Source organism: Macaca mulatta, chromosome 7, assembly GCF_049350105.2.
Source record: "Macaca mulatta isolate MMU2019108-1 chromosome 7, T2T-MMU8v2.0, whole genome shotgun sequence".
NCBI lineage: Eukaryota > Metazoa > Chordata > Mammalia > Primates > Cercopithecidae > Macaca > Macaca mulatta.
The window spans coordinates 938,906-959,816 of NC_133412.1; the positions used below are offsets into that span (position 1 = coordinate 938,906).

The window sequence follows — 20,911 nt, forward strand, 5'->3', positions numbered from 1 at the left end:
GAAGGCAAAGGCCACTCAACTGCCACCTTAAGACAGCCAGGATTCGCCTCTCCCTTTTAATTAATAGAATAATGCTCAGGTTCACTGCATGAGAGCAGCGCTCTCTGACTTTGCATTCATCAGGATAACCTAGGTGGTTTGTTTAAAAATACACATTTCCTGGCTGAGCTCCCAGAAACTGGACTTCAGTGGTTTAATGGGGGTGTGCATAGGACAGGTGATTCTGAGGACCACGAGGGGTTAGGAATTTCGCCGTTAATTCTGGCCAAGGGAGAGATTAGACCATCCAGCATTGTCTGCAGCATATATATTTTTTCCTCTTTTGCAATGAATATTTGATGCTCAGCGGGATGAGCCCCAGGATGAGGCACACATCCAAGAAAAATCCATGCCTCTCCATCTTTTCCCCAGGATTGCCCTTTGGTGAGACTCTCCTTTGCGATTGCTTCACTTTCCCGGGTTCATAGAACAAACCTCTTCTTAGTCTCTTTTGTTGTTTCCTATCTGTTCAACCAACACCCACTGCGCAGGACCATCCTCCGGAAAGCCCTCGAGTGGGGCCGTTTGGGAGCCCTTCTTCGTGGGGTGAGCACTGAAGGAACCGGGATCCCATAAGCCCGTGCTTTTGTAGGGGCTGCTCCCTCTCCCATCGCAGGTAACTGGCACCAGGCTGCTAAGCTGTGGATGGGCAACTGGCACAGCGCTTTGGATGTGCGTATTTCAGCACGTGGAGTTGGCCGGTGAAGTCAGCCGAGGTCGGCACAGCGTACAGCAGCGCGCCTGTCCGTAGGGAGGAAGGGTCGTCCCGCCTCCCCGCCAGGTCAGTCCCGTTGCACCTCCTCCTGTCCCACTCTGACTTTCGCGCGCCCAGGCGTCTCTGAGGGTAGCGCCCCGATACTCTCCCCCACCCCAAGGATTCTTCTCCCCACGGGACGGGCTGGGGGCCCGGGAGCGCCACAGACCCCGTGGACCCGGGAAATCGCAGCTTCGTCATAGCTAAGCTCGCCGCGCTCAGCTTTTCCCACCACCTGGAGGATCCACTCTCCGTGCGTCCTTCCCGACCTCAGGCTGCAGAGAAAACGTGGGGGCGGGGATCGAGGAAGCCGCGCGCAGAGGCTCCTAGCGCAGCCCCAGGAGGAATCCTGCCGCCAACAAGAAGCTGTGCGCGCGGCCGGGCTCGGCGCTGACAACAGCCGGATCTACCGGGCCTGCCGCGAGCCTCCGCGTCCAGGTGGGGTCTCCGCGCCCCAATTCCACCCCGCCCCGCCATCGGCGCTCCCCGCAAGTGCGGGGTTTCCACCGGCCCCGGCGTTCGCGCCCACTCACGGTCTCCCTTGCCCCCCCGCCCCCGGGAGATGCTCCCGGCGTTCTATTCCCCCCTGCCTTGGCCCGCCCAGCGAACGATGTGACCCCGCCCCCTTGCGGTCTCCCCTCCCCCGGTCGCTGCCCCTGCCCCCACCTGTGGCGCTCCGGGCATCTCTAAAGGCCCCAACCAGAGTCCTCTAACCCACCCGCGAGGCTAGCGCACCGGCAACGCGGCCCCACCCCCAGGGACTCCGCCCACTTGTGGTGCTACCCCCGCCTCCGCGACCTCACCCACCTCTAGCGCGGCAGCCACCTACGATGACCCCCGCGTAGGTCCTCCTGCCCACACCCGCCCCCGGCCAGCCCCTGCCCCTTTCTCTGCCCCTTTCCCTGCCGCTGCCCCTGCCCCTAGCCGCGCCCCCACCCCCGCAGCCCCTCCTGTGCGCTTGGGCCCCGCCCGTCAAGGCCCTTTGACGCTAGGGCCGGGCGGGGGCGCGGGCAGGGCAGCGTTTCCGAGTCGGGCGCGCGCCGGCAGGGTCTCCATTGCCTGCTGCGCACCCGGACTAGCGGCTGCTCTCGGCCTCCTCGCCTTGGACGCGGACGACTCCCGGGCCCCCAAGGGCTCCTTGCGGAAGTTCCTGGAGCACCTCTCCGGGGCCGGCAAGGCCATCGGCGTGCTGACCAGCGGGGGACATGATCAAGGTGCGCGCCCCCCTCCGGGCGGCGAGGGAGGGACGGACGGAGAACGGGAGAAGAGGGAGAAGGGGAGAACAGGGCGAAGGGGATGGGGGAACCGGGCAGAAGAGGGGGAAGCGATGGGAGGACCCGGGGAAAGGTGGGGAAGCGATGGGAAGAACTGGGGAGAAGAGCGGGGAAGCGATGGGAAGAACTGGGGAGAAGCCCGTGCCCGGGAGCGGCAGGGGTACCTGCGGGGCGGCGGGAGCCGGCAAGGCAGCCCCGGGGTCCTTGCCGGGTGGGGCGGAGGAGGAAGGAACATGGCGGTAGGAACCTCCATTCGGAAAATAGTGAGCTTTCCACCCTCTCCGGTTTATGTTTTAAATTGAGCCTGGTAGAGGGGGTCGCCTGGAGCACCTTCCGGGGTCGTTCTGCCTCTGAGCTGTAGGATGGCGCCGGGCTTCCCCTCCGAATCCTGGGTACAGCGCGATCACTTCTTAAGTTGCCCCCGCCCCCCAACTCCGCCCCACGCCACCCCCCAGCATGTCGAGGAAGAAACGGCCGGATCCCGGCGGGCCTCCTGTCGCCTCGGGCCCCCCGCGGCGTGGGCGGGGTCCTGGCTGCTGCAATGCGGGAAACGGCAGGGGTGCTCTGGGTTCCCGCTTGGCGTCTCCGAGGCAGTCCGGCAGCCCCTCGCGTTTCCGCTGGAAGATTTTAAAAAAGGGTTTCCTGCGCTCGCATGTGCTGTCGCCTTCCGGCTCGTGACAAAACCGAAAACTAAAATGGGTCCCAGGCCCTCCCCGCCAGCCTCCGCGGACGGGAAGGACCAGGAAGCGGGGACTCCGGGACGTCAGCGGCGCCGCAGCGTGGGCTCTGGGCTTCCCCTGTCCTGTAATGTGGAAAGGGCTCTCCAGGAGGGGCCGAGCCTGGGCCCACGACGCAGGCGCTCCGGGAGGACATTTAACATTGAAGAGCGAGAGGTGGTGGAGACTGCGCTCCCCAGGCCCCGGGTGCACGTAGGGGCATCGGTGCCCGGGTTCAGGAGGGTGAGGCCTTCTTGGCCAAGTAGCCTTGTTAAATCTATCTGAAAATCACAGATAACTAAGTATCAAGTCGTCACAGATCATTTTAGTATCCTAAATGAGATGGCTACGGAAAACATGAAAACATCGTTACTGGTTACGTGCATGATGCATCCAAAACATTGTTACCTGCACAGTGGCAGCACTGATATTTGTGGGCTTTTGAACGTGTGGACTGGAGTGTTAAGAGCCCTTCAGAGTTATGACAGTAGTTTGATTTGAATGTTCTTTTCTTGGCGAATAAATGCTGTACATTGAATTTACCCAGGAAACTAGGAAGGTGAACCCACACGAAGGACACAGGCCTGTGGGCTGCTCCAGGCGCCCTTAGGGCGTTGCAGGGCCTGAGCCATGCGCTTCCTGCTCAGCCTCCTGAGAGCCGTGACGGCGTCTCTGTTCTGCCTCACACTGGACCCGCTAGTTTCATATTCTTGTTATGGTTCCGAGGCTACAAGCGGTTGGATTCTGTGAGACACTCTCTGTCTTCCTCCTCCGGCTGCTTTCAAATGGGTCGTCTTTTTTTAGAACTGATTTTTTAAGCAGTGATTGATGGGGTGAGTTGTAGTGCTGTCCTGAACTGCAGAGGGAGCGCATTGAGGAACCTGGCTTTTGATGCTGTGCACATCAGCTGAGTCACCAGCCCAGGGCCCTGTCAGTCCCATTATTAAGCTCATTTCTTGCTCTTGTCATCGTTACTCAGACGCCTTAAAAAAAAAGCAAACTCCTGCTTGCCGTCACTGGCTGAGTTTGGCAAATGGGTGTTTACCCTGGAAAGAGGGGCATTTTGTCCTCTGGAACGTCTAAGGCGCCCTTTGGTGAGGTGGTCTGTTTCTGACCACTCTATCCCGTGGGCGTCCTTCCTACTTCCACCTTCCCTTTCCGAACGCCTCCGCCTCCAGGGCTTTAACTTTCCTTCTGTGTGTGTGCCACGCAGAGGTTATGACTGTTGTGCCAGTGCCCTGTTTTTTCTTTCTTTCTTTCTTTCTTTTTTTCTTTCTTTCTTTTTTTCTTTCTTTCTTTCTTTTTTTCTTTCTTTCTTTCTTTTTTTTTGCTGAGGGCCCAAAACTTGCTGCATCTCAAAAGAAGCAATTGCATCCATTTGTTCGCGATGAGCATAAACTGCTCTTTAAGGGAGACTAATTGGTAAACCCGGCTGCTGTGGGTAGAAAGACAGAGGTGGCCGCGGAAGCAGGGCTCTGCCTCTTGGAAGCCTGCACAACCTTCCTGCTTTCTTTCTTCAATATCCGCGGGGGGGGGGGGTGGGTGGTTAATTTTAATAAGCCCTGGAAACCAACAAAGCAGGAAAGTGCTAAGACATTGAGGTGTGAGATTTAAAATGACAACCAGCAGCCTCTCATTCTTCCTTCACTGAGGAAGGAAGGAACCAGTTGCCTCTTCGTTTTGGGGCTGCAGGGTATGTTTGGCAGCGACACTGGCCCTTTGTGCTGTGTGACTCATGAATTGAGATAGTTCTTTACTAAGTGTTTTGTGCAGTAGGTATGAAAATGGGGAAAGAGGGAGCACTGTCCGGGGTGGAGAGGCGTGGAGAGACGCTGTGATACATAGCGAGTCCTTTTCTTCTGGGCTCCTGGTTTTCAATCTTTTTCTTCTTTTTTTCCTAACAGCTTGAAAGATGATTTTTGTGTCTTAATTAAAAGATTGAAGACTGTGGGTCAGACCCAAACTAATTCCATTGGCATCAAAGAAAAGGATTCTTTACATATTTATCTATAGGCATAATTAATTTTTTTATTTTTTGCTGAATTATCTGGTTAGTCAAATCATACATTAGAGAAGTAATATTAAAAAATAAAAAATGTATCTGTAAACATATCCCCCTTCCATTCCAGTCTTTGTCTCTGTGTAATTTTAGAACCTTGGGCCATGATGTACATAGAGTTTATATTCTTTTAATATCTTGCTACTTCATTGTTTTCATGTTTAATCTTTGGGTTGATGTATCACAGGTTACTTGACCGTTTCTTACAGGTGTTTGGTTTAGTTTTTTTTTTTCCCTTAACGCTAATGTAAATTTGAGTGTTTGGATGGTAGTTTTAGCAGAATTTAAGGCAGAGTCTCAGTTAGGGTGATGGATCGATTTATAGTCCCTAGTTTGAGGAGGGAGGTGGCAATATGCCCTTTCTTCTAAAATTGATATGTTAAATCACAATGGACATTTACATGATTTTGAGCACTTGGGACTCCCCTGGGGTTCACTGGTATTGCAAGGTCAGGGCTGGGGATCTTCTGCTGGAGAGGCCCCCAGCGTGCCCAGCGCAGGGTCCTGAGTGTGTTGCTGCAGGACAAGCTCTGGGCTTTGCCCTGCAGCGGCTGTCGCTCTGGGAAGAGCTGGCTGCTCCAGGAATGAGGCCTATGCTCTGAAGCTCACAGTCAGCAGACCAGCAAAGGTCAACACAGACGACCTTATATGAATCATTCATTTAACAAGCATTCATGGAATACACATTCCATGCAGTTGGAACTTAGAGTGGAAGGCCATCAGTTCACTGTTGTCTCAGCAGAACTTTGTCCCTGGGTCCCTGTTGAACTTAGAGTGGAAGGCCATCTGCTCACTATTGTCTGAGCAGAGCTTGGTCCCTGGGTCCCTGTTGAACTTAGAGTGGAAGGCCATCAACTCACTGTTGTCTGAGCAGAGCTTGGTCCCTGGGTCCCTGTTGAACTTAGAGTGGAAGGCCATCAGCTCACTGTTGTCTGAGCAGAGCTTGGTCTCTGGCTCCCTGTTGTAGCCTCCGCTCCTAGGAGGTGCACGATGAGTGTTGGGGGACCCTCCACAGGCACAATTGCTGAACAAGGACCCCTCCCAAGGGTGTCAGCCCTAGGCCCTGAGCTCTGAAGAGGAGGAAGGCATTCCTGGGGCCATCTCCCCTTCTGGATACTGAGCTCTGCACAGAGAGAAACTCTTCCACATTCACTGCAGTGAAGTTCATACTTTAGAGACTGGGGCCTGCATTCCCCAGAATTTCCATGGCCACAGGTGGTGGCCGCACCATGCGACTGGTGTCTATGTTCCCTGGAATTTCCGTGGCCATAGATGGTGGCTGTACCATGTGACTGGGGTCTGCATTCCCTGGAATTTCCGTGACTGCAGGTGGTGGCTGCACCATGCGACTGGAGTCTGTGTTCCCCAAGATTTCTGTGACCACAGGTGGTAGCTGCACCATGCGACTGGAGTCTGTGTTCCCCAGGATTTCTGTGACCACAGGTGGTAGCTGTACCATGTGACTGAGGGTCTGCGTTCCCCTGAATTTCCGTGGCCATAGGTGGTGGCTGTACCATGGGAATGAGGGTCTCTGTTCTCTGGAATTTCCATGGCCATAGGTAGTGGCTGTACCATGCGACTGGGGTCTGCGTTCTCCAGAATTTCTGTGGCTGCAGGCTGTGGCTGCACCATGCGACTTGGGTATGCATTCCTCGGAATTTCCGTGGCCATATATGGTGGCTGTACCCTGTGACTGAGGGTCTGCATTCCTTGGAATTTCCATGGCCATAGATAGTGGCTGTACCATGTGTCTGAGGGTCTGCGTTCTCTGGAATTTCTGTGGCTGCAGATAGTGGCTGTACCATGTGACTGAGGGTCTGCATTCCTGGAATTTCTGTGGTCGCACATGGTGGCTGTACCATACAACTGGGGTCTACATTCCCTGGAATTTCCTTGGCCACAGGCGGTGGCTGCACCATGCATCAGGTCCTCTGTCTCAGGAGTTGGTGCCATTGTCTCTGTTACTCCCTCGCCTGACACACAGAGGCAGTTCCTGACTTTATCACTCCCAGGAAACACACAGGCATCTGTTTTGGATCCTTGTTTTATTTCCCCATCACCTTTCTCATCAAAGGGAAATTCACATCCCTCTAAAGCTGAAAATGGTGTGGGGCCCCCTGGTGGTCTTTCCAAGGCATTATCAGCAGGTAAATTAGATCATGTGGGCCAGTGTACCTGAAATGAAAACAGAAAGGTAAGTCGTGTCACTAAGCTTTGGTGGGAGATTCAGGGTCTTTGTTAGTGGCAGAATCATCCAAAGTAAGTTGTTTGTTCACTGCAGATCTAGATGGTTGGCTGTGTCAGGATTAAACTTAGCCAGTGTCGACAGAGTGTCGCTTAATCCCTCACGGAAGCGTGTCAAGTACATTGAAGAATAGCTGCCAAGTCTGCTATTGTCGGGAGAGAGGCAGGTACGTCTCTCGCTTAGCCCAGTGCTGCAGGAGGCCAGGCTCAAGTCAGGCTGTGCGTGTGAGTGGGTTGGATTTTTAGCACTCTGGGACGGTAAAGCACAAACATCTATTTTTAACTTGTGGGTGACCTTCTTCTGTGCTGCTTGAGTCTCTGTGGGCCTTTCTCTGTTTCCTTCCTGAGGAGTCTGTGCCAGGGTCCCAAGCGTTCTCTGGGCTGCACCTCCGCGCCTGCCCAGTGAGGAGCCTCCTCCTGGTGGCTGTGGGACTGGGCTGGGCCCACACTGTCAGCATCGTCTGGGGTAAGCAAGCCCGTCCTTCCACACCTCAGTGTCCCCAGCTGTTGAACAGGGCTAATCAACTGACCGTCAGGATTAATGGGGATCAGATGCGCTCATCTCATAGCCCTGCTTGGTAAATAGCCACTTCCACTCTGTCCTCCAATGTGCTACTCTAGACTTTTTCTTTACCTCCATTTAGCCAGGTGATTCGAGGTGACAGTGACTATCAAGAGGGATGTACAGAGGAAACCAGTGGAAGAGAGCTCGAGGAGCAGACATGGGCGCAGGGAGCACAGTGCGGGGAGCACGGCTGCAGGGAGCATAGGCATGGGGAGCACAGATAGGTGTAGGGAACATGGGCGTGGAGAGGACGGGTGCGGGGAGAACGGGTGTGGGGAGCACGGGCGTGTGAAGCATGGGTGCGGGGAGCACGGGTGCTGGGAGCACAGGGCATGGAGAGCATGTGTGTACTTGCTCTGCTCTGACAGAGGCTGCCAAGCATGTACTTTGTGCTCAGATGGGTCAGAGCCTCAGTGCCTCTTTTAAAAAAAAAAAAAAAAAAATCTTTTTTTAAAGATAGGACTTCTGTCTTCCTGGTGGCCCCTTTTAGTCGATACTCTTTTAAGCCTGCTTTTCCAGAGAAAAGCTAGGAAGGATGGCCTATATAGGTTCCAGTCTGGGCATATCTGGAAGAATGGGTCTTTTTTAGGTTTGAGTCTGGTGTACCTGGGGACATCTTTGAACCTCCACTCAGAGTCCCAGAACCACGTGTAGAGGCTCCCCAAATGTCTGCTGGGACTTTCCCCTCTGCTCGGGGATGATGAAGAGCAGAACCTCACCCTGCCACGACCTCTGGGGTCCTCCTTCCTGGAGGGCAGTGCCTTGGTGACCAGCGTGTGTAGGAGTCTGAGCTGGCACCTTCGGGCTATGCTGTGCAGCGGGGGCTCATGCCATGGGGCATTCTTGTGTTCTGCACCGGGACTGGTGACGTTGGGCATCCTCGTGCACTGTGGACCACATGAGGTGCACATGAGCCAGACAGCTCCCGGAATTCGGAGCCTGGCTCTGTCTCAGGCCACCCACCTGTCTGTGGCATTTTTGAGGGATTGTGGGGACCGTATGAGTCTGTGTCCCCACCCTCACTGGCTGGACACCTGTGCCAGGCTGGAGCTTTATGTTTCACCATCCCCTGTTCCGAGTTGTGTGAATATTTATTTTCATTACCTACTCTCATGAGCTTTCCTTTTTTAAAAAAAAAAAAAATCGGAGACAGACTTTGAAGTCCCCTGGCCCCACCGTTCGTGGACCTAATGGTATTGCAGAAATTATGACTTCAATTATGTATAATAACTGGGGCTACTTTAAAAGTCATGTAAAGGAATAAGTTGGAGTAGCCATTTCAAGCTGTACATCATGCTGGATTCTTAAGTGAACATTATCAGGCTTTCAACACATTTTCTCTTTTTATTTACTTTGGAGAATATAATGGATGCTCAGAAGCTGTTGGGATTTAGTAAGAGGAAGTTATCCTTAAGAAGCTATTTAAGCAAGGGGACAGTTGGAGTAAACGTAAATTATGAACACACACCTATTCCAAACCAGAGAAATAAAAGCATCAACTGTACTGGGGTTGAAACTTGGGTGCTAGCGTGTCTTTCCTGCCCACAGTGACTGTGGCAGTGCTGTGGGCAGGAAATTCTGGAAAGAAGACTTGGTGCCAGTGGTAATTTTTGTGACGATTCATTTGCTTTCAGCTCAAGTGACTATAGTCTTACTTGCAAATGCCTAGGTCTCCACCAATGGACCACAACACTGACATAGGACACATGAGAAATGACCCTTGGGTTTTTAAGAATTATTATTTTTAATGGACACATTATAGTACATATTCATGGGATACAGTATGATATTTCAATACATGTTTTTCGTGTGTAATTAGCAACTCAGGGTAATTAGCATGTCCATCATCTCAAACATTTGTCATTTCTTAATGCTGGGAATATTTAAAATCCAGTCTTCTAGCTGCTTGAAAATATACAATAAATTGTAAACTATAGTCACCCTACAAGGCTATAGCACACTAACCCTTATTTTTACTATCTAGATGTAATTTTGTATCCATTAGACAACCTCTCCCTTTCTGCCTTCCCGCCGCCCTTTCCTGTCTCTAGAAGCCACTGTTCTACCTTCAGAGGGTAGAATATCGTTTTCCTCATAGAGATCTTTAACCTTCTTGGTTAGATTTCTTCTGAGGTATTTTTATTTTTATTTTATATTTTTGTAGTTAAATGGGATTGCTTTCTTGATTTCTTTTTTCACTGGCTCATTGTTGGTCTATAGAAACGCTACTGATTTTTATATGTTGATTTTGTATTCTGTAACTTTACTCAATTTGTTTATCAGTTCAAAGAGATTTTTGCTGGAGTCTTTTTTTTTTTTAAATTTATAAGAGCACATTGTCTGAAAACAGATAATTAGAGTGCCTCCTTTCCACTTTGGGTGCCCTTGATTTCTTTCTCTTGCCTGACTGCTCTTGACTAGGACGTTCAGTGCTGTGTTGAATAGGAGTGGCACAAGTGGGCGTCCTTGTCTTGTTACAGATCTCAGAGAAAAAGCTCTTAGTGTTTCCCCATTCCCCATTATGTTAGCTGTGGGTTTGTCACATATGGCCTTTATTGTGTTGAGGTATTTTTCCTTCTGTGCCTCTTTTGTTGAGACTTTCTATCATGAAGCAGCGTTGAATTTTATCAAATGCTTTTTCTGTATCTATCGAAATGATATTATGGTTTTTGTCCTTAAGTCTGTTGATGTGATGTAGCATGATTATTGATTTGTGTTTGATGAGCAATCCTTGCATCGTGGGATAAATCCCACTTGATCATGGTGTATAATCTTTTTGATTTGCTGTTGGATTCAGTTTGTTAGTACTTTGTTGAGGATTTTTGCATCTGTGTTCATCAGATATTGACCTATAGTTTTCTCTTTTTATTGTGTCCTTGTCTTATTTTGGTATCAGGGTAATGCTGGTCTTGAAGAATGAACTTGGCAGGATTCCCTCCTCTTCAATACTTTTGGAATAGTTTGAGAAGAATTGAAACAAAAATGTGTAGAATTCAGCTGCGAAGTCACCTAGTTCTGGGCTTTTCTTTGTTGGGAGACTTTTTATTATTACTTAGTCATACATGTTACTCATTATTGGTCTGTTTTAGGATTTCCGTTTCTTCTTGGTTCCATCTTGGTAGGTTGTACGTGTCCGGGAATTTATCCATTTCTTCTAGGTTTTCCAATCTGTTGACATATAGTTGTTCAAAATAGTCTGTAATGATCCCTTGTATTTCTGTGGTATCAACTGTCATTCTCCTTTTCTGTTTCTAATTTTATTTCTTTGGGATTTCTTTTTGTTTGCTTAGTGTAGCTAATGGTTTGTCTATTTTATTTATCTTTTCAAAAAACCAACATTTTTTTCTTCATTTTTATATTTGTTAGTTTCAAGTTTATTTAGTTCCTCTTTGATCTTTGTTATTTCTTTTCTTCTACCACTTTTGGATTTGATTTGTTCTTGCTCTTCTAGCTCATTGCAGTTCGTTGTTAGGTTGTTTATTTTAAATCTGTTTTTTAAATGTAGGAGTTTATTGTTATAAACTTTCCTCTTAATACTGCTTTTGCTGTATACCATAAACTTTGATATGTTGTGTTTCTGTTTTCATTTATTTCAAGAAATTTTTAAATTTCCTTCTTAATTTCTTCATTGACCCATTGGCTATTCAAGGGCATATTGTTTAATTTCTATGTATTTATACAGTTTTGAAAGTTCTCCTTGTTGTTGATTTTTTTTTAAATTAAACTTTGTGTTCTAGGGTACATGTTCACAATGTGCGGGTTTATTACATATGTATTCACGTGCCAAGTTGGTATGCTGCACCCATTAACTCATCATTTACATTAGGTATATCTCCTAATGCTATCCCTCCCCCTCCCTCCTCTCCCCTCCCCACAACAGGCCCCAGTGTGTGATGTTTCCTTTCCTGTGTCCAAGTGATCTCACTGTTCATTTCCCACCTATGAGTGAGAACATGCGGTGTTTAGTTTTCTGTCCTTGCGATAGTTTGCTGAGAATGATGGTTTCCAGCTCCATCCATGTCCCTACAAAGGACATGAACTCATCCTTTTTTATGGCTGCATAGTATACCATGGTGTATATGTGCCACATTTTCTTAATCCAGTCTGTCATTGATGGACATTTGGGTTAGTTCCAAGTCTTTGCTGTTGTGAATAGTGCCGCAATAAACATACGTGTGCATGTGTCTTTATAGCAGCATGATTTATAATCCTTTGGGTATATACCCAGTATTGGGATGGCTGGGTCAAATGGTATTTCTAGTACTAGATCCTTGAGGAATGACCACACTGTCTTCCACAATGGTTGAACTAGTTTACAGTCCCACCAACAGTGTAAAAGTGTTCCTATTTCTCCACATCCTCTCCAGCACCTATTGTTTCCTGACTTTTTAATGATCACCATTCTAACTGGTGTGAGATGGTATCTCATTGTGGTTTTGATTTGCATTTCTCTGATGGCGAGTGATTATTGTAGCAGGACTAGCCTCAGACAAAACATGATGGGAGGCTACATGTATCAGCTAACAGAACAAAACGTTTTACACTGCTTTCTCAAACAATGTCTGGAATTTACAGATAACACTAGTAGTTTTGGTCAGGAGTTAATATTATTATTATTATTTTAACCACCAGGGCCAGGTGGTGGTGCCAAGGTCGTCTAGCTATTTATCTTACTTCTGTTTCTTTCTAACTTTTTGTTTTCTCCCCCTTCTCCTGTCTTATAAACTAGGGAAAAGGGGAGATGGGGAAAAGCTGGGAAAGACAACAGGAGAAGTGGTGGTCTCATTCTATATTATGAGCATTTTTTCATGTCTCTATTGGCTGCATAAATGTCTTCTTTTGAGAAGTGTCTGTTCCTTGTTGTTGATTTATAGCTTTATTCTGTTAGAGTCTGAGAATATCCTAGATGTTATTTCAATTTTAGAAAAAATGTATTGAGAATTCTTTTGTAGCCTAGCATGTGCTGGATTCTAGAGGATGTTCCATGTGCTGAGAAGAATGTGCATTTTGTATCTTTTGGATGAAATGTTCTGTAAATGTCTGTTAGGTCGATTTGGTCTACACTGGACTTTAAATTTGATGTTTTGTTGTTATTTTTTGTCTAGATGACCTCCAGTACTGACAGTGGGATTTTGAAGCTCCTACTATTGTTGTGTTGGTGTCTCCCTGTCTCTCTCTATACATATATATGTATATATAAATTTATTTGAGACAGAGTTTTGCTCTTGTTGCCTAGGCTGGAGGGCAGAGGTGCAATCTCAACTCATTGCAACCTCCACCTCCTGAGTTCAAGTGATTCTCCTGCCTCAGCCTCCCAAGTAGCTGGGATTACAGGCATGTGCCACCATGCTGGGCTAATTTTTTGTATTAGTAGAGACAGGGTTTCACCATATTGGCCAAGCTGGTCTTAAACTCCTGACCTCAGGTGATCCACCTGCCTCCACATCCCTCCCAAAATGCTGGGATTATGGGCGTGAGGCACCGCGCCCGACCTCTCTCTCTATTTAGATCTACTAATATTTGCTTTATATATCTGAGTGCTTTGTTGTTGGGTGCACATATACTCGTAATTGTTATATCCTTTTGCTATTTTGATCTCTTTATTATATAATTACCTTTTTTTCTCCTTTTTACAGTTTTTGACTTAAATTGTGATTGATCTGAAATAAATATGGCTACTCTTGCTTACTTTTGATTTCCATTAATGTGGAATGTGTTTTTCCATTCCTTCACATTTAGTCTATGTGTGTCTTTGCAGCTGAACTGAGTTTTTTGTAGGCAGCATATAGTCGGTTTTTCTTGTTTTAAATTCATTCAGCCCGTCTGTATCTTTTAATTGGGAATCTTGGGATTATTTTGCTATTGATATCACAGTCCAGACATTAAGATTTTCTCACTTAAGTCGCTTGTACACAAATTAATATGAAGAGGAAGTAGAGTTTTTCTTTTGTCCTTTTGAAGAGAGTGATGGATTATTATTTTGACTTCATGCAAGTGAGGGACTCACCATGCCTGTTGGGATTTTAGAATTTCTTTCCTGTTATTAGGAACAGCAATGATCTGTAATGGGTTCCTGGAATCATCCAGTGATGGTCTGAATATCTTAAAAGTTTCCTTTCATGTCTCATTTTCTATTTCTCCCCTAGTAGCCATGCACCCGGGGCAGGACATGGCCTTACATTTCCTTGGTTTCTTGATGATTTCTTAGGTTTAGTGTTTGACACAGTTAGGATTCTGGATAAAATCAGCCCTTCTGGGAAGTGTGTAAGTCAAACAAGGACTTTCTGGTGGCGTTATACAGGTTTCCCATGCCCCGTGAGTACAGGAATAGCCCCCTGGGGAAGGAGAATGGGCACATGATGGCAGGGAGCCATTCTTGGATGGTCCCATCGTTCTGCAGGAATTGTCATGCAGGAAGAAGAAGTACATGGCGACTGAGCTGGTAGTGATTCTGCTGATAGTTTTGATCGTTATGATTTGCTCCTGAAAGGTGATGTGGGATGAACTGCAATATTTAGAATGCTGACATTACTTGAAACAAAGATATAGAAAAAGGCTTATAATTGCATGATGCCTTGTAGTTTTCAGCTGCTCTCATGTGGATCCTTTTTCGTCCTTCTGAAATGCTTTCCCAGGAGAGAGCGTTGTTCTTCGTGTATAGATGAGGAGCCTGGGTTTCAAATGGTTAGGAATTCAGTGCGCGCATTGGAATCTTTAGTTTCCTGGAACATTTTCTATTCAAGTATAGACCACCTGGCCTCTAAAGGCTGGCTCATTCTTAACACCGCGAATGGGGATCCAGCCTCACCTCTGGGGTGGGTGGCAGGAACTCAACAGCCATCCCGGGTGCTCTGGGGTGGGGTGGCTGAGCTGTGGCAGCCCCTCCCAGCTGAGCAGCAAGGCTGGGGAAAGCTCATTCCATTCCCCTTGGTTCTAACCAGGTAGAGGCTTACACTGCACATTTCCTTAGCTAGGAAACTTTAGAACTTTACATTTAAATCTAGTCTGTGATCCAGGGGGTAGACACATGGGTATTCACTGTACAATTCCTACATTTTTTGTATATTTAAAAAATTTTTTTATGTGTCGTGGATGACAAAAGAAATGAGACCCCTTTGAGTTAGCTTTTCTGTATAGCATCTTCTAGAATCAGGAGGCTGGACAGGGTTTAGTTTCATCAGAAATCTGAATCTTTCTGGTCAAGAGACGGCACTATTAAGTTCTTGGTTGTGTGGTTTCTGGGAAAGAAATATTCTAAATGAGTTCCAGGAATCACATCTATGGGATTTCTACAGGAAAAGTGACCACTCTTGAAGCTTCGCTGTCACTAACAAGAATAATGGTGACGGTTTCTAAGCTGTCTCCAGCCAATCTTTAGTTCTTTTATGCAGAGTGCTTTTATTCCAAGTGAAGTGCCCTTCTGTTTAATAGTGACCTCCAGTTATTACAGGGATTGCAGCTGCATTTGATGGACGTGAACCTGCTCATCTCTGGCTCCCCAGCTTCGCCTCTGGGGTGCGTGGCAGGAGCTCCACAGCCATCCTGAGTGCTCTGGGGTGGGAAGTCTCTAGGGGGAGTGGACAGTGCATGGCCGGGACATTCCTGTCCGACGTTCCACACTGGTGTATGGGCGTCTCTGCCCTGTTTCCTCCGTCCGTGCGTCTGTGGCGTTTCCTCTGTTCGTGCATCTGTGGGCTGTTTTCTCCGTGTGTGCCTCTGTGGCACGTTTTCTCCGTCCATGCGTCTGTGGCGTTTCTTCCATCCGTGCGTCAGTGGCCTTTCTTTCGTCCCTGCGTCTGTGGCACTTTTCCTCCCTCCGTGCGTCTGTGGCACTTTTCTTCCCTCCATGCGTCTGTGGTGTTTCCTCCGTCCGTGCGTCTGTGGTGTTTTCTCCGTCTGTGGATCTGTGGCATTTCCTCTGTGAGTCTGTGGCCTGTTTTCTCCATCCACGCTGAAGGCCGTCACTTCTCTCTAGTCACCACTTACTGATCGCTCCCTGTGTGCTGAGCCTGTGTCAGGCGTGTGGCGTGTGTCACCTGTGTGGCAGGGGTTTGCGTGACACACAGGGACACACGCTTGGGGAGCTGCAGTGATGGGGTCATAGCCACGCAGCTCAGCCCTCGGTCTGAGGGTCTTGGTGCCCACCCAGCTCTTCCCGAAGCAGCCTCGGGGCAGATCCCAGCTCTGCTTTCTCTCCTCGAGGTACCTCATGAGGTAAACTAAGCAAATCGAAAGTAGGAAACAGTTGTGAAATGAGGCCTGGGTTCAAGTGTGTGTGTTCATTTCTCTTTACATGTTTACTTCACGTACCCCCAATGATATACTTTCCAGCTGGTATAACAATTAATTACCAGCCATTACTGGTACAAAATTCCATGAAGGATATTTGAGGAGGGCATAGTCTCAAAAACATGCTTGATTTTCACAGTTGTGATTTGCATGATAAAGCTGTCAGGACTGTGACTTTCTTTTGTTATCTTATTTTTATTTTTAGACCCTTGGGAGGAAGTTATTTAGTGATTACTTATAATTGTGAAAATAATGTAATGATTACAGAATCTCATTAGAATAAATACTATATTTTCTGTTCCTTATGTCAATGAAATCATCTTAATCCAGGCCGATGTTGGCAGGAATTGTCACGTTTAAAATGGGTAAGATATTTATGTGATGTGACGACCTCCCGTATTGTCTCTGGAACATATCAGAACTTTCATCTCAATTCTCACTTGTTGACACCCTACCTTGTTTTGTAATTATTCTTGTTTGCATCAGAATTTTGAATCCACGTACCTGAGATGATACTTACGTATGCATGTACGCATGCATGTGTGTGCATGTGTGTATGCGTGTGTATGTGCGTGTCCACGTGTCCATGTGCACGTGTATATGCATGTATGTGTGTGCATGTGTACGTGTGTATATGAGTGTACGTGTATGTGCATATGCGTGTGTATGCATGTATGTGCATATGTGTGCATGCATGTGTGCTCATGCACACATGTGTATGTGTGTATGTGTATGCACATATGTACACGCGTGTGTACATGTATAGGTACGTGTATGCATGTGTATGCATCTGTGTGCACACAGATATACCTTTTCCTTTCATACAGGCTGTTTTGAGTATTGCTGTTAGGCAGTGACAACTTTCTGTTTCCTCAGTCAGAAAATGGGTAGCTCATCATTAATAAAGATGAGCATTCAACATCAAGAATAACTAAATACAAATGAAATTGTCATATTAAATAAATAAATTCCAAAACAAAGGCAATGTTCTGTACTATGTGTTCACATTGAACTTTCTTATAAAAATTGGTGTGAATGTTTCCCACTTATTGGAAATCACATGACTAGTTTAAGCCAAAACGTGGAATATTAATTAATTCTGTTTTCAGATCACTTTTGCATATTTATGATTGATCTGTTCTGCTGTTCTGGAAGCTCTGAAAACCACTCTGTCTTACTCTAGCTGGGGCCATGGTTGTGAGAATTCAGGGAAACAAGGTTTTTGCCAGTTTAAGTATTTTAGATCTCAAACTGCCTCTTTTCTGCATCATAAACCAGTCTTAAAGAAAGACATAGTGTGACTTGTAGTGGATTATGTCAGTTTTATTTTCTGTGGCTGAATCATCACTCTACATTGTGAATTAATGTTATTTTTCAGATCGTCTTTATAACACAGGGAGGTTCTCCAGTGTTGAGTGCAGGTTCAGTGAAAGTACTAACACTGTTACTACGGACTTAAACACACTTGTTTTCTGAGGTGATAACCTTGGAGTCAGGCATTCAGTGTCCGCCCATCTCTTGGTTCCGAGTTCTCGGTCCCCTCCCGCTCTCCTCCCCCTGTACCCTTACTACTGTCTTACCTTCTTTTTGACTCCTAGGCCCTCGGAAGATGGTGTGTTGGGGGCAGGTGCCTGCTGTGAATCTTTGATAACTTTGGGAGAGAACTTTTTCTTTGGAGCAAGACCCCTCTCAATAAACTTTCAGTAGCCTGAGTATCATCTGTTGTGTGAACTATTTGTGGAAAATGTTCAGCATTTTTCCTTGGATTTTGACTGATCTTTCTCCACCTGCCAGTTTCTTCTCAGTTTGCCATGTCTGTACCCTCACCAACCCGTTCCAGCCTGGTTACGTGTAAAGTATTTGAAGCAGAGCTCTGCAGATGAGAGAGTGTGTGTCACCACCCGAGTTCCCTTCCTGGCCTCTGAGTGTCGGTTGTGTTTTGTTCCGAGGGACGACTCTGAGGCTCCTGGCCCCTGTTTTGGAGTACCCCACACTAAAGTGGGTGTAAAATGAAAAATGGGTTTATGCTGTATTATTATAATTCATAGAGTAGATGATAAAAATGCTTGAATCTGAACAGCAGCTGAAAATGAGGACATGGTACCAGTTTGGATGTTGGACGACTTTCTTGAAAAAAGTTTTCATCAAATTTAGAAACTGTGCGTGTGCTGTTTTCTATTTCATACTTAGAATCTGTATAGTGTGTGTTGTATGAATGTGTTGTATGAGTGTGTTGTGTTGTATGTGAGTTGCATGGGTTGTATGTGTGTTGTATGTGCATATTGTGTTGAGTTGCACTTATTGTACGTTTGAGTGTTGTGTGTTGTATGAGTGTGTTGTGCGTGTATTTGTGAGTTGCATGCTTTGTATGTTGTATGAGTGTTGTGTGTTGTATGTGTGTATGTGTATGTCGTATATGAGTTGCATGTATTGTGTGTGATGTATGAGTGTTGTGTGTTGTATGAGTGTGTTGTACATGTGTTTATGGGTTGCATGTGTTGTGTGTTGTATGAGTGTTGTGTGTTGTGAGTGAATTGTACATGTATTTGTGTTGAGTTGCGTGTGTTGTGTGCATGTTGTATGTGTTATATGTTGTATGAGTGTGTTGTACATGCATGCTGTGTTATGCGTGAGTTGCATGTGTTGTATGTGTTGTATGAGTGTATTGTACGTGTATGTTGTGTTGTGAGTTGCATGTATTGTGTGTACGTTGTATGAGTGTTGTGTTGTATGAGTGTGTTGTACGTGAATGTTGTGTTGAGTTGCGTGTGTTGTGTGTGTTGTACATGCATGTTGTGTTGAACGTGAGTTGCATGTGTTGTACGTGAGCTGTATGAGTGTGTTGTGTGTGTATGTTGTGAGTTGCATGTATTGTATGTATGTTGTATGAGTGTTGTGTGTGCATGTTGTGTTGTGAGTTACGTGTGTTGTGTGTTGTATGAGTGTTGTGTGTTGTATGAGTGTGTTGCATGTGCGTGTTGTATGTGAGTTGTGTGTTGTGTGTGCTGTATGAGTGCATTGTACGTGCGTGTTGTGTTGTATGTAAGTTACGTGTGCTGTATGTGTGTATGAGTGTGTTGTACGCACATGTTGTGTTGTGAGTTGCATGTATTGGTTATGTGTCGTATGAGTGTGTTATAAATGCACATTGTGTTGTGAGTCACATGTATTGGGTATGTGTTGTATAGGTTGTGTGTGTTTGTGTGCAGTGTGTGTTGTCAGTGTTGTATAAGCACATTGTACATGCGTGTTGTGTTGTGTTGCATGTGAGTTGCATGTCAGTGTGTGCCATGTGAGAGGCGTGGCATCCACATGACTGCTCCTCAGTGAGTCCTGCCTTGCAGCCCCTTCAAGCTTGTATCTTCCCGAGCAGCCTAGAAGCAGCAGCCTGTTTGCCTCTGCCCCTCCCCAGGGGGCCTCAGCCAGATCCTGTGCTCAGCCCCCGGCTGGGCAGTCTGCCTCTCTTGTCTCTCTCTCTTCTCTCTCATCGTCCTCCTGCGCCTCCTCCTTCTCGGGACCTGCATCCTTCCTCTGTGCTTCCTGGCAAGCCACACCTGGTACGTTGGAGTTCAGGCTGTCCTCCAAACCGTTTGCTCCTCTCTGAAGAGTGCCCCCCTTGACTGGCCGTGAGCAGCTGGAGTGGATTGCAGGGAAGGGAGGTGGGTGTTCCTGTAGAGACGCCAGGGTCTTACCTGGGGAGAAGGGAGCCTGCACTGGGCAGGCCGCCCTCCTGAGGAAGGGGATGGGGTGGGAGGAGGCTCTCGTGGACAAGGGGCCCACCTCCTGCCCTCCTTCCCTCTATCCCAGTCTGTTGTGAGGGAGGGCGGGACCCTAGGTGATTTCTATGCAGATCTTCAATTATCCACGCTGTGAAACAAATACTTCTGTTTTTAAGATCAGAGGAAATCTCCTTTGTTTCTCTGCCTTTTATTTTATTTTATTTTATTTTATTTTATTTTATTTTATTTGAGAAGGAGTTGCCCAGGCTAGAGTGCAGTGGCGTGATCTCAGCTCACTGCAACCTCCACCTCCCAGGTTCAAGCAATTCTCCTGCTTCAGCCTCCTAAGTAGCTGGGATTACAGGTGCCCGCCACCACATCCGGGTAATTTTTGCATTTTTAGTAGAGATGGGGTTTCACCATGTTGACCAGGCTGGTCTCAAACTCGTGACCTCAAGTGATCCACCCGCCTTGGCCTTCCAAGGGGTTGGGATTACAGGCGTGAGCCACCGTGCCCGGTCTGTCTGCCTCTTAGTTAGAACCTGTGTATTTTATGTTTTACATTTCACTTTTCTGGGTCAGAACAGTAGTGTTTCTTTTTCGTAGTGTTGCTATGAATGTCCTTTACGATTAGGAGACTGGGTTGGCTGCCCACTGGAGAGTGGTATCACTGGGTCACGGTCACCATCTGCCGCAGCAGCGTCCAGAGTGTTTAGAGTCTTTCCTGGACGTAGACACCCTTTTGTCTGACATTCAGATAAAACCAATCACCGCATTCAGATAAAGAGGTCAGAGCTGGGAACCGTTAGTGCACATCCACCTCTCCCGAGGGTGTTCACGCCTCTTCCACGCGGGGCTAGGCTGCTGCTGAGCATGGTTCTGCTGGCTGTGGCTGTGGCCTCTTTCCTCAACCACAGCCATCGCAGGCCTGCCACAGTTTTTATTCTTCTAGAAGAGAATAGGCAACACAAGAGAAGCAAGGTATGTTAGATATGAAACCGTTAAAAATTATTTCCTCAAACATTGTATATATTTTTTGCCCATACCTAATATGATAGCAATTTTAAAAAGATTAAAATGAAAAAAAAAATTCCCCTATATTAAGTCTTTGAAAGGCATCCAACTTAGTTTTCATACAATTATTCTCTCTTTGGAGTCATACTTTATTGGTTTCAGTAATGTGTAACAAATGCACCAGCATAAACAGATTTAGGAGCAAACAACTGCTTCGTAATTATAGTTCAGCTCGCGG

The 20,911-nt window shown here is 47.1% G+C and overlaps 1 protein-coding gene across 1 annotated transcript in view; it reads left to right on the forward strand.

Moving 5' to 3' along the window:
- Positions 1-20,911, forward strand: part of LOC144329706 (uncharacterized) — a 210,928-nt gene that overhangs the window by 13,164 nt on the left and 176,853 nt on the right. The window contains exons 2-3 of the mRNA XM_077938669.1: positions 1,718-2,007; positions 16,271-16,305. Coding sequence (XP_077794795.1) covers positions 1,718-2,007; positions 16,271-16,305 — 325 coding nt within the window. The remainder of the gene's footprint in view (positions 1-1,717; positions 2,008-16,270; positions 16,306-20,911) is intronic.